The sequence below is a fragment of the Podarcis tiliguerta genome, assembly GCF_965153285.1.
Source record: "Podarcis tiliguerta genome assembly, chromosome: 1".
NCBI lineage: Eukaryota > Metazoa > Chordata > Lepidosauria > Squamata > Lacertidae > Podarcis > Podarcis tiliguerta.
The window spans coordinates 79,852,928-79,866,718 of NC_139534.1; the positions used below are offsets into that span (position 1 = coordinate 79,852,928).

Below are 13,791 nucleotides of genomic sequence, written 5' to 3' on the forward strand. Positions count from 1 at the left end.
CCTCCAAAAATGAAGGGGAAATGTGTGTGCGTCCTATGGGGCGAATGCAGGCTTTTGCTGAAGCCTGGAGAGCGAGAGGGGTCGGTGCACACTGACCCCTCTCCCTCTCCAGGCTTCAGGAAGCTATCCGCAAGCCTTGGGAGCCTGCGGGAGTTCCCCCCGGGCTCCCTCGGCTTGCGCAGAGCTGCCTCTTATCCCGAAGCCCCGGCACGCTGAGCAGTCGCTCCGGGGCTTCGGGTAGCGCTTTGCAAGCCGTGGGAGCCCGGCGCTGGGCTCCTGCGGCTTGCGGAGAGGTGCCTGTTCTGGGGGCTGGGGTCAGGGGAAGCTCGGGCTTTCCCCGCCCCAGCCCCGCACCTGGGGGGGGGAAATAAATTTTCCCCCTTTCCCCCCCCCCAAAAAAACTAGGTGCGCCTTATGGGACGATGCGTCCTATAGGGTGAAAAATACGGTATTTGTCCCAGGGGTTTGGATCACAGTGCATGGACTCATTGATCCCCTTCCCTCTCATGAACACTAGAGACGTGGGTGGTGCTGTGGTCTAAACCGTTGTGCCAGAAGCGGTTTAGTCATGCTGGCCAGATGACCCGGAAAGCTGTCTGTGGACAAACGCCGGGTCCCACAGCCTGAAAGCGAGATGAGCGCCGCAACCCCATAGTCGCCTTTGACTGGACTTAACCGGAGTCCCGTAACCTTTTTTTTAACTATGAATACATTTTAGCTCTCCAACAGCTGCTCTGTAAAGTTCTGGAAGAATATTAATCCTTGGGTTGTTTATTTAAAAGATTCAGCAGCAGCCCTATTTATTTATTCAAAGAATTTATAAACTACCCACTATTTCTGGAAGAAAGACAAGTCCTTTGTTTGCTTGTTTATTCAAATAATTTTGCACCCATGTTTTCATTTATTTATTTTAAAAAATCTGCCCATCATTCAAAGATATTGTGTCTTGCTGTGCCACCAGTGACTATAGTGTGCTGATGTGGGATTTGGCCTTCCCTATAGTGACACCCTTTCCCAGGAGCTGTGATGGGATTCTCTCACCATATGAAAATGTATTTGTTCTACCAGTCTTTTGAAGGTATCTGTTTAGGGTGCCCCCCCACCCCAAGTTTGGGGTAATTCCCTATCGCAATACTATTCCTGCTTAAACATGAAATAAATTAAATGGTCAGAAATTCTCTTTTTAAAAGCCCATCATTCTCTTATACTTCAGGTGACGCAGAGTGCCATGAAGCTGTGCATTCAGCAAGAGTTCGACAAAGTACGGCGCCTGGTTTGTGAAGAGGAACACAGAGCTCTCCACTTGGTGGATCTCCAAGAAGCACTGGCCACTGCTCACACGACAGAAGTTCTGGCAGAAATTGATGTTCGCATGGAAAAATTGATGACAGAAATGGCAGAGCTCACAAGGCAGCTGAACACCTTTAATGAGCTAGCCATGCTCAAGCCTGAGGTAAATAAAGTACATGCGAAGCAGTTAACAGCAGAGGGCCGTAAAGCTTTATGATGGATGCAGAGGTTTAGTCTACTTTATTGCTTGTCAGCATTTAAAGATGGCCACAAATCCACTAAACTTCCAAGGGGATATGCAGAGTTGTAAGTAATAACGCATTATGAGTTGTGTGTGGTTATGTTGATACCCAATTGACTGAGGTGGTTTGAAAGGGCACAAAGCCAACTGCTTCCATCCATTTCAAAGCAAGGCTGCAGCGCTTTGCTGCATGATGTTTGTATCTCAGGACCCATGCAGAGTATTTTTGTTACTCCTTTCAATTCTGCTTTCTATCAATGTAGAAAGAACACAGTAGAATGTTGCATTTTGGTTATATTTGATGGCTTCCCTTTCTTCCTATAAAGGAGGAGCATACTGTGCTTTTTTGTCCTAGAATAGATCTGTGTTTTTATTACAGCTTTCGGGTTGGCATGAATTTTATTTGACAGCTGTTTTAGCCACTTTGGGTATATAGTAGCTATCTCCCGTATGCCACGATGATGGTCTTATGTTTTCAGTTTGGGGTTCAGCAAACCACTCATATAATCCAAATACCTAGCTGTAAAAGTAAGCATGGATTATCTCAGGCATAGGCAAACCCGGCCCTCCAGATGTTTTGGGACTACAACTCCCATCATCCCTGACCACTGGTCCTGTTAGCTAGGGATGATGGGAGTCCCAAAACATCTGGAGGGCCGAGTTTGCCTATGCCTGGATTATCTCATCCAGCCCCTTGGCCTGAATCACTTTAATAATATAATAGGCCTATAGCAGACCTACACCATTTGAGATACACTAAGCTGAAATTATTATTATTATTATTATTATTATTATTATTATTATTATTATTATCACCACCACCATCATTATTAGATTTATATACCACCCTTCATCAAAAGATCTCAGGGTGGTTCACAATAATGTTGTAATTAACAACAAATATCTTCCATCCAATATTTTCCCCCATTGAATACCAGAAATTAGTTACTCTGATTGGAGACATTTCCACTGAAATGCTTGGATCTACTCTGTGACTTTTCTATTGATGAATTTTACACCAAATCACCAATAGAGAAATGGTGGTCCCACTTATTCTAGCACAGATACATCCAAAGTCAGTTAACCAATATCTAGCTGGTACAAAATATATTGTTTCTTTATTGATCCTTGTAGGACTCAAACTCATGTCTTGTTCTCGGATGGGACAAATGCTTGCTAGAAGATTCTACTTAATTAAGCACGCTAGATAACGTAATAATAATGAAGGATCCTCATTTACTGGCACAGAAGGGTTCCTGAATCTTAAACAAGTTTGAATCCCAGTTCAGTGATATCTTTCCATGTGCATTCCATGGGCATCACTTTGAGCTTGCACTAAATATCATTTACCATTTTGTTGACCTTAATGCTGTTGCAGAGATCTGTTTGGAGCTCTTAACTGACTGCTTTGGTTTTCACCATCCGGAATCATTTTGTGGCGCTTGCAAACTTAAATGATGGTTTGCTTTGAGCCCACATTGTTTAAGAATAACATAAACAGGAGATCTATGATAGACCCTGGTACTTTTGTTGTTGTTTAGTTGTTTAGTCGTGTCCGACTCTTCATGACCCCATGGACCAGAGCACGCCAGGCTCTCCTGTCTTCCACTTCCTCCTGCAGTTTGGTCAAACTCATGCTGGTAGCTTCGAGAACACTGTCCAACCAGCTCGTCCTCTGTCCCCTTCTCCTTGTGCCCTCCATCTTTTCCAACATCAGGGTCTTTTCCAGGGAGTCTTCTCTTCTCATGATGTGGCCAAAGTATTGGCGCCTCAGCTTCAGGATCTGTCCTTCCAGTGAGCACTCAGGGCTGATTTCCTTCAGAACGGAGAGGTTTGATCTTCTTGCAGTCCATGGGACTCTCAAGAGTCTCCTCCAGCACCATAATTCAAAAGCATCAATTCTTTGGCGATCAGCCTTCTTTATGGTCCAGCTCTCACTTATTATGTAACTTTAAAGTGTGGTTAAGTACTCCTAATACTAGACAAACTTAATAAGAAATAAGTTCTTGAATCTTGTACTATTTTATTATATCTTGATTTGTGGCCTGCACATTCATGGCACATGCTTACAGTTAAGATTGTCTTCACTCCCCATCTAAGACTTTATTCCAACTTCTTGAATAAAAATACAAATGTAACCTTGGTGAAACTTTAATTACCGTATTTTTTTGCTCTATAAGACTCACTTTTTCCCTCCGAAAAAGTAAGGGGAAATGTGTGTGTGTCTTATGGAGCGAATGCAGGTTGCACAGCTATCCCAGAAGCCAGAACAGCAAGAGGGATTGCTGCTTTCCCTCTTGCTGAACTTGCTTCTGAGATTCAGAATATTTTTTTTCTTGTTTTCCTCCTCCAAAAACTAGGTGCGTCTTGTGGTCTGGTGCGTCTTATAGAGCGAAAAATATGGTACTTCCTAGAAGTTGTATCACTGATTTTAAGAAACTAAGTTAAGAAAGAACTTGCACTGATTTTTTTTAAAAAAATTGTTATAAGCACAGATTGAGCCTATTCCACACCCTTTGATTCACCTGTCTTAGAAAAGGAACCATAGGTACTTTGATAGTTGGGTGGAAAGGTTGTTGATTTCTATAGATCACAGAAATATTTTTACTGTTAGTACCTTGGTATCTTTTGTTCACTTTCTGTTCTGCAGCTTTTCCCCCTCGAGAAGGAAGACTCTCTGGAGCAGTCATTGAGTAAAGGGATTTTCTCTTCCTTTAGTCTTGTGAGGAACAGGGTTTGTTCACCCACGTCTTTAAAAATTAAATGCCAAGCCCTGTCAGTCAGTGATTTTTTTCCACATCAACCTTCTTCATCTTGTCTCTGTTTCTTGCAAACTGTATACTGTGAGCTAGAGGTAAAGGTAAAGGTAAAGGGACCCCTGACCGTTAGGTCCAGTCGTGAACCACTCTGGGGTTGCGGTGCTCATCTCACTTTATTGGCCGAGGGAGCCGACGTACAGCTTCCAGGTAATGTGGCTAGCATGACTAAGCTGCTTCTGACAAAGCAGAGCAGCGCATGGAAACACCGTTTACCTTCCCGCCAGAGTGGTACCTATTTATCTACTTGCACTTTTACGTGCTTTTGAACTGCTAGGTTGGCAGGAGCAGGGACCGAGCAACAGGAGCTCGCCCCGTCATGGGGATTCGAACCTCCAACCTTCTGATCAGCAAGCCCTAGGCTATGTGGTTTAGACCACAACGCCACTCGCGTCCCTAGTGTCCCCAAGTTCTCATATGCTAATTACGCCTTGTGTGGGGCAGTATTTCTCTTTGTCTAAATAGTTATTATACAACTTTTTCTCCTCCCTGCCCTTTAAAAAATAGAAAATACAAAGAAACGGTGAGCCTAGAAATAGAACACTTCTGCTGTAGGCTCGGTGCTAGAATAAACATTAGTTTAAACAGAGCTATAATTCAAGAAAGGACTGGATCTGGAAGATGACTGATGAATTCGTAAATGTAGTTTCAAACATGCAGTATATCTAAAAACAGTAAATTCTTCATTAATCTGGATCTGTTAGGTTAATACACGAAAACTGAAATAACATAATAGCCCCATTTTTGTTCTGAGTAATTAGGTTTCATGAAATGAAGGGAGCAGAAAGAGAAATAGGACTGTTCCACACTACATTCTGAGGCAGAAGTGGGATATCTGTGTCCTCCTCGACATTGCTGAATTCCAACTCCCATCAGCCCCAGCCAGCATAGCCAGGAATGAGGGGAGTTGTAGGCCAGAAACATCTGGAGGGCCAAAGGTTCCCCACTCCTGTTTTGAAGACCATGTCTTCGCCAATCTCATGTTGTAGGGGTAGGATATGGAAAGATGCTGGTTTATGTGCTACACACCATATCTTATGAACAGATATGTTCCATGTTCAGAATCATCTCATTAGGGTGCCGAAGCCATTGCTGGTAAGGGACGTGGGTCTCGTGCTGATCAGAAGGTTGGCGGTTCAAATCCCCGCAACGGGGTGAGCTCCCGTTGCTCGGTCCCTGCTCCTGCCAACCTAGCAGTTCGAAAGCATGTCAAAAGTGCAAGTAGATAAATAGGTACCGCTCCGGCGGGAAGGTAAACGGTGTTTCCGTGCGCTGCTCTGGTTCGCCAGAAGCGGCTTAGTCATGCTGGCCACATGACCCGGAACCTGTACGCTGGCTCCCTCGCCAATAAAGCGAGATGAGCACCGCAACCCCAGAGTTGTCCGTGACTGGACCTAATGATCAGGGGGTCCCTTTACCTTTACCTTTAAGCCATTGCTGGCTACGTTGAGTGGCAGTTGCTCTTCAAGGTCTCGGTCTAAGAGTGTTTTTAACTGGAGATGTTTGGAATGGAACTTGGGACATTCAGTATGCAAAGCCTGGCTCTCTGTTCTCCATCTGCTACTAGGCTGCTGATGTAATGTTTGCCCAAGCCTGCCTTTAAAAGCACCAGTTGCTTACCAAATAATTTAAGAAAGCACAGATGAGTTATATGCATTTCTTTAATGTCCTGGATATGCTCGCTTGTCTCTTTAAACAAATGTCTATTAAATTTCTCTATTAACTGGAAGTTTATATTTTGCATCTCCTCCTTATCGGACCCTCAAAGTGAGCAGATATCAAAGCTTGTTTAATGTTGCCCTTTTCTCAGCCGAAGAGAAAATGCTGCTTGTGTAACTCCACAGTGGTATTTACATAGAACTGATTATTGCAATGCCCTTTCCTCTCTCAGAATGTGATATAAAATGTCCTTAATGCGCCACGCTTTAATGAGCATCGAGCCAGCTTCTTTTTTTGCCTCAGCGTATGTGTTGCCTTTAGTTCACACGCCTATGTGAAGGCAAGAAGGAGCCAGCCCAATTTCTATGGGATTGTAGGTATTTACCATTTAAGCACCAGGGCATATGGTGGAAAAAACCCCCATAATGTGAAATGTTAGGTACCATTAGGGCCTTGTGCAACCGTGTGCCATCTGCCATCCCAAGCACTGCATAAGTGTTATCAACTATCATTCGTAGCAGGATGAGGTGGTGTCTTCAGCAATTTTCATCCAGAATTGTTCTCAGCTGGCCAGGATGACCTGAGAATCCAGAGTGAAGGGCTCAAGCGTGCTTAATGGATGAATGGGGAGATGATCACTGTTGTTACTGCCGCAGGCCCAGTGTAATAAATGATCTTTTCTGTGTGCCCTCCTGGTTGCATGTAGCCTGCAGCTTGCAATGTAATGATAATGACCTCTATTAGCTGAGTGGAACTTCTCTTTTTATCATTGGACACTAAGCCTTGCATCTGACTGTCATACATGACTTACTCGCACTAGTCTAAACATGAAAATCAGTGTTTGCAGGGCTGCTCTCAACGTTGTTTTATTTTTGTGTGTTTTCCTGCAGAGCACAGATGAAGAAAACAGGTGAGTACACTGACTTCTTTCTTTCCAAGTTTATACATTTCACTAGTTTTATACTTTTCACTAATTTTACAATCGTGTTAACATTTCAAAACTTGACCTCCCTCTCTTTCTGGAGTTCCTTCAATTTATTTTTAATAACCTTTGCATATCCAAATTAACTTAATTTGCTCATTTATTCTTCTACTTTAAATATATACTCTTATAAAACTGCAGGTTATTACAATAATCATGCCAATGATCTTATCTATTTACAGTTTATCTGTAAATATTCAATAACCCATTTCCATTCTCTTATAAAAACCTGTTATCCTGATTTCTTATTCTTTCAGTAGGTTTCACCATTTCTGCATATTCCATAACTATTTGTATCCATTCTTCTTTTGCTGGGTCTTCTGCTTCTTTCCGTTTTGTGGCAAGTAACATTTTTTGCCACTGTAGTAGCATACATGAATAAGTTTCTATACATTTTAGGTAGTTCTGTCCCTATAATTCCCTAAAGAAAGGCTTTTAGTTTTTTAAACAAAGGTTATTTTAAACATCCTTTTCATTTCATTATCTATCATTTCCCAGTAAGCTTTAACCTTACTACAAAACCACCACATATGATAAAAAGAACCTTCTCTTGCTTCCTCCTTTCTTCCCTCCTTCCACCTAATAAGCATGCAAAATTCCACTGGGGATGAGATAAGACTTAAACATTTTAAAAATGCACTGGAACCGTGTTTATTTTATGGGAGGGAGTTGTAGAAGTTTGGGTTTTCAGCCAAGGCTATAGCTAGTAACACGTTGAATCACTTCTGTGAAAACTAGACCTGTAAGCAAGGGTTTTGTTGTTCATTTCAGTCTGAACGTATAATTCATTTTGGTAATTGCTACCATGGTTCCTCCAGGGTACACCTGTTATCTCCAGTGGTTAGGGGAATCTCTGTGTGGTTCCTGAAAGTCAAGGCATGAAACACTGGGGACAAAGATAGGCAGTCAGCTGTGTTGTGTGGTGGCTGATGCTTTGAACTATAGTCAGGAAGAGAAGCAGTAAGCTTTTCTTCCCTGTTGGTATTTTCTGGTAATCCCATGTGTGTGTTTGGGATTGCATTCCTTTTTTACAGCTCCAGATCTGACTTTAGGTTCTGTTCTGTCTTTTGTTTGGGAGGGGGCGAGGCACATTTTTAACACTCTTCCCGTCAGCTTTACACAAAGGGATCTAAAAGCATTTGCCCAATTGCAAGGAAGCATGTGTATTAAATAGTGAAAGCAAAACAAAAAATCGAACCAGTTTGTAAGTTTCTTCAAGCAAGCAACACCGAGAGCTGCTAGTATGGCATGAAATGAAATATTTCTCGTCCAACAGCTGATACTAGTTTGAATTCTTTACTTTACATATTTAGCTAACAAAATGCTACCTAATAAGGCACAAGGATTAACTCGCAATGACTTACCATGGCCTAATTGTGCCCCCTCTGGACAATTAATAAGCTGCTGTTATGGTCTAAAGGCATATGAGTTGCAATATTGGTCTATATATAATCTTGTGACCGTGGTTGTTGCCAAGTATGGAAACTGAAATCAAGCTAATTTCACATGTTATTGTACCCAAAAGTAAGATGTCGTAGATTCCTCCCCCACTTTTTTCTTTTTTTAAAACAATGTTAATTATTTAGATTTTTAGTGGCCTTATAAATATCACCTCCAAGTTATAAAAATCACCTCCTAGTTATGTGCAATATAAAGATAACATCATTACAAAATCACACGTAAAATTCAGAGATTAAAGCACACATACAAAATCTGTTCCAGTGATTTTTACTTGAGTAAAGAAAAGTTTTTGCCTGGTGCTAAAATGATGGCAATGTTGGTGCCAGGTGGGCTGTTTTGGGAAGAGCATTCCATAGAAGGCCCTCCCTCTTGTTGCCCCCCTCCAGAGCGACCACTTAGAGGAGGGCCTCAGATGATGCCCTTAAAAGACTGGATAGGTTTGTAGGGGAGAAGATGTTCTTCGGGTACTGCTGTTCTGAGCCACTGTGAGTTAAAAACAGCACTTTGTACTGGTTTATGAAATTTTTACCTCTTGCTGTGACCAGTTCTTTGCTCTTTATCTGTTTTATGCGTTTATAGATACACAATCATTTGACTGTTTTTTCTCTCCTCTGTGAATCCCTCCAATCCCTATTTGTGGGAAGGTTAATCCAATATATATTGGGCTTCATCACATTTATTTTCTGTTGCATTTTAAAACACACACACACAACCGCCTGCAGTACCACAGCAGGGAAAGGGGAATTCGTTCGGACAACGCCCGCTGCAATCCTTATGAAGTCTATCAATGTGACTTCCACTATTTTGACATTGAGTTTGGTGCAGGCTGACAGGCTGAATAGATTGCTTCTTCCTCTCTTCCCTGTGGGCCTTATTTTTCATAGCCATATACTTTACTCAGTAGGAGGGGAGACGTGCTCTAATAATACAAGGCAAGCTTGGCATTCCTAATACACATTCCAGATTGCCAGCCAAATGAATGCTCAGGTGAGTACTGCGCATGCCCATCATTTCCAATAAGCATAGGCTGTTCTGCATTGTTCTGGGGAACAATTCTGACTTTGTGGGAGTTGGGAAGTGTCCATTCACAAAGAGAGAAAAGGGAAATGGATTAAGTCAATAAGATGACGACGTGCAGAGCTAGAACACAAATTTTTGTGCCTTTCTGTTGGCTGCAGACATGTTGACGCTGTTTTAACACTGATATTAAGAGTACTCAAGGCAATTGGTATGGAATTATCCAGGCTGAGTTGCTCAACTGAATTTATTGGTGTCTAAGTAGCTTGTTTTATGTTGCTCTTCCATCTCACTGCAGACGTTGCAATTTTAATGTATCTACGTTGAGTAGTTCATGGTGCTTTGAAATGGCACATCTGAAAGAAATATCAATAGTAAGACAGCTTCTCTTAAAAGTAAGGAGAAAGGTGACATTGCATCTTGTAATTTTCTGGTTCTTGCTGTATGGTGTGGGCCAGAGTTGGCTGCAAAACTGGCAAAAGCCTTTATGGATGATATTTTCCCTAATCAGCAAGGGGTGGGTTTGGTGTGAAATGAATGGAGTTTTCCACTATGTGCATTTTTCTTGAAGCTGTCGAGCAGTGAAAATCATATCCACTGTCCCTTTAGAAGGTCAAAAACCATTTTGGGATTCAGGAAGGGTAGCCTCAGATATAGTTAGGAGATGGTTTGCTAAGATCCTTCCAAGAATTTTGCCGGCAGCAGCTAATAAAGAGATGCCTAGATAGTTTCTGCAATCCATTCTATCACCTTTTTAAAAAGAGATTGATAATTTTGGCATCCCCAAAGCTGGAATCTCCTCTCCCAGATTTTTTCAATGAGCTTGTGAAGTTGTTGTGCAAGTTCAATTCTGCCCACTTTGAAGACTTTGGCGGTCCACTGGTTTTGTTGTTTTTCGTTTGGTCAATCACAACTCTCCCAGATTTGGAGATACTACAAGCTCATTTCTAGTTTGTTTTTGCAGAATTTGTGAGAGGAACTCAGCAGCTACAGGGGAGTTGCTGCTAAGAAGATGTTGGTAATGTTCTTCCCAATGCAATGCAATAGCTTTTTTCTCTTTTAGAAGTGTGGTACCAACTGTTGAGCATAGGGGGCATATGCCATAATTTATTGGCCGGTAGATGGTTTTTGTGGCTTTAACGAAACGCTGTGTTTCGTGTCGGCTAAGTGCTAGATCTCTTGAGCTTTTTTTATCCACCAGATGTTCTTTAGTTCTCTGGTTCTTCTTGAACCTCAGCCTTAGCTGAGGTGTTTTTCTTAGTGGCACAGTTTCTATCTCTTTGCCAGATCTGAAAGGCTTTCATTTACTTGTCAATAATGCATTCAATCTCACTGTCATTCTCATCAAACCGGTCCTGGTGTTTCTTGGTTTGGTATCCAATAGTTTGTTCACAGGCTGCAATAATGAATACACAAAGATCCTATACGCAAAGATTTTCCTTTGAGGCTCTTGTTTGGATACCCAGAATGAGGTAGTTGTGGTGCCTCCCTTGTGAGATTATTGACTCATGGAGACTTGCCTGGCACCTAGGATGATGTCTTCATTTTCTGAGGCTTTCACCCTCTATCCCCACCCCAGTGTGGTTGCTTATTATAGGACTGCTGTTTTCAGTCTTCTTGTTTGTTATTGTAAGCTGACCGGGACATTTTGAATTGAAGTTTTTAAACAAAAACTGTCTTGTATCCACTGCTGTTGCTCTGGGAAGTCTCTGCAGCAAGTCTATTTTCATTGATGGCAGCTTTTCGAGAGCTCTCTCTAATAAGAGTAGCCTGAATTATATTTTCACGCTTGCATTTGTACTGTATTGGAAAAATAACTTCCTTATGCATGCCATATTTTCTTTCTGATGTCATTTCTGTTCCAAAAGATCAGACTTTCCCTCAGTTCCTTTATTTCATCGTACTTTATCTGAATATTGCCCCCCTCAGGGGGAAAAAAACCACAACCCCAAGCTTCTAAACTTTCCACCCAACCTAATTAGTTATCTCCTCTCTTGATGCAAAGGGTGCTTTTGTATCCTTTCTTAATGGCGTAGTCTTTTCCCCACATCCTGTCTAATGCCAAGTCCTTCTGCTTTTTTCATTTTGCCCTTTCCTTTCTGTAGCTGTCTTCCATATGCTGACTTACTCTGCAGCGGCGGCCTTCTCTGCTGCTGCTCGCCTATCTCTTCTTATTATCTTTGTCATATTTATGTCCTATGTCGAAATCATGCAAACCCTGACAGCGGCCTTCAGATTTCCTACATCCAAGGAATCCTGTCTGCTCAGGAATGCCTGCCAATGAACTCAAATGCATCACATATGATTCTGGGGCATTGATTTTCACACTTTTTGCTCTCCATGAGCCTGTTCCGTGTCGATTTGGCTGCCAAAAGACCTTCATGGGACAGCTGAGAAATTTCTTTTTTGTGAATCAGCATTGGGCACTGCTAGGCTTTGCTGTTGCCCTACAGATTGTGTACCGCAAATGCGTTCAATGCTCTCTTGCGACTTTATGCTGCAGGGGGCAATCAGTAATAGTGGATATTGATCAAGGTTGTGTTTCAGAGAATTGTGTCTGTGGTTCTCAGTGAAGAAGTCCTGTTAAATTTCCAAAGAATTCCGCTTTGGAAGAATTGTTGTGTTTTAGGGCTTGCAGTTTGGTTCCTGTGGGGGCCCTGCCACTTTGGTCTCATTGCTGCTGTTTGTGGCGTGAGAGAACAAGCCAGATTAAAAGCCTGTCTCATTTGGAAACCATTAACTGTAATTCACGTTTCACACATAACGGGAAGTCTTGATGAGCTCCAGCTTTGTGGGTTGCTTTGCTGCTTGCACAAAGGGAGTAGTGAAGCAGCAGCAAAGGGACTGGCTGTGATCGCGTGGAACCTGGCTTATTTAGCTAGGATGTGATCAGGTGATTCTAGCCATTGTGTTGTGCACAAAAATAAATTACCCACGTTTTGCTTGTGCCATTGCTGCCATCTCACCTGCTGCTGCCTCACCTTCCTACCCTGCCCCCTAGCCGTGCCATCGCCTATTGGTTGGATCAGTGCCAGCACCAGGAACTCCCCATGTACTGATGCTCCAGAGAGAAAGGATGCAAGTAGGGGTTTTTGCAGGGCAGGGGATGAACATGAAATGTGAATAGTAGGAGAAGTTTCAGGAGATAAGTAAAAATATTGCAAGGAGCATTTGGTGGTGGGAATGGAAAAATATGATAGAAAATGGCCTTCTCCACTTGGAGCCTTTGGACCAGCAAATTCTGCCTAAAAGGGGGAGCCTGAGTCATAATATCTCAAGAGCAAATGTCTATACTTAGCTTGAGGATAGCTGATCTATGTTGCATCTTGCCACACGGAAAGCAGTGTGGCAAAGAATTCAGACTTTTTTTTTTTAAAAAAGGAATTAGGTATCAGTAGAAAATAATATCTAAAACTGCCAGCCATTTATGCTAAACTCTGCCTGCATCTGCCACCATTTTGTGACTGGTGATATTAGAAATGTGAAGGGCTGGAGAAAATGGCAGTGAGAGAGGAGAATATGGTTCTCTTTCCCATTTTTAACAGTCCTTCGCATCTCTAGGTGGTACCTGTTAGTTTTCAGCCGCCGTAAGTGGATGCTGAACGTTGAAGGTTTGAGAATCACTGGGGTAGGATGAACAGGGACAAATCCTGCATGTCAATATGGCACTTGTTTTAGCAGCATTGCATATTGTTTACTGGGACGCGGGTGGCCCTGTGGGTTAAACCACAGAGCCTAGGGCTTGCCGATCAGAAGGTCGGCGGTTCGAATCCCCGTGACGGGGTGAGCTCCCGTTGCTCAGTCCCTGCTCCTGCCAACCTAGCAGTTCAAAAGCACATCAAAGTGCAAGTAGATAAATAGGTACCACTCCGGTGGGAAGGTAAACGGCGTTTCTGTGTGCTGCTCTGGTTCGCCAGAAGCGGTTTAGTCATGCTGGCCACATGACCCAGAAGCTGTATGCCGGCTCCCTCAGCCAATAAAGTGAGATGAGCGCCGCAACCCCAGAGTCGGCCACGACTGGACCTAATGGTCAGGGGTCCCTTTACCTTTACTATATTGTTTACTGTATTGATGAGAGGCTATTTTTTACCATTGCTAGTTGCCTTACTGTTTTGTTCCCTACCCTTCAGTGTAATGAGGAGTGGTATTACTAAAAGCACTTCCACAAGAGAGACTTCAGGCACCCATTAAACACTGCAGCCTTAGGGGGAGTCCTAGTCTCACTAAATTTCTCACTGTGACAGTAATACATTGTTAACAGGATCCCAGCAGAACCTGAAATTACAAATGGGACCAATCTACTCACCTTACACAGATTGGCTCTG

General features: G+C 42.7%; 1 protein-coding gene across 2 annotated transcripts in view; it reads left to right on the top strand.

Annotated features, from left to right (window-relative positions):
* The window catches only part of TRIM44 (tripartite motif containing 44), an 86,052-nt gene that overhangs the window by 24,498 nt on the left and 47,763 nt on the right, over positions 1 to 13,791 (top strand). For both annotated transcript variants that reach the window (XM_083442260.1, XM_083442261.1), the window contains exons 3-4: positions 1,214 to 1,453; positions 6,897 to 6,916. In XM_083442260.1, the coding sequence (XP_083298386.1) occupies positions 1,214 to 1,453; positions 6,897 to 6,916 (260 nt within the window). The remainder of the gene's footprint in view (positions 1 to 1,213; positions 1,454 to 6,896; positions 6,917 to 13,791) is intronic.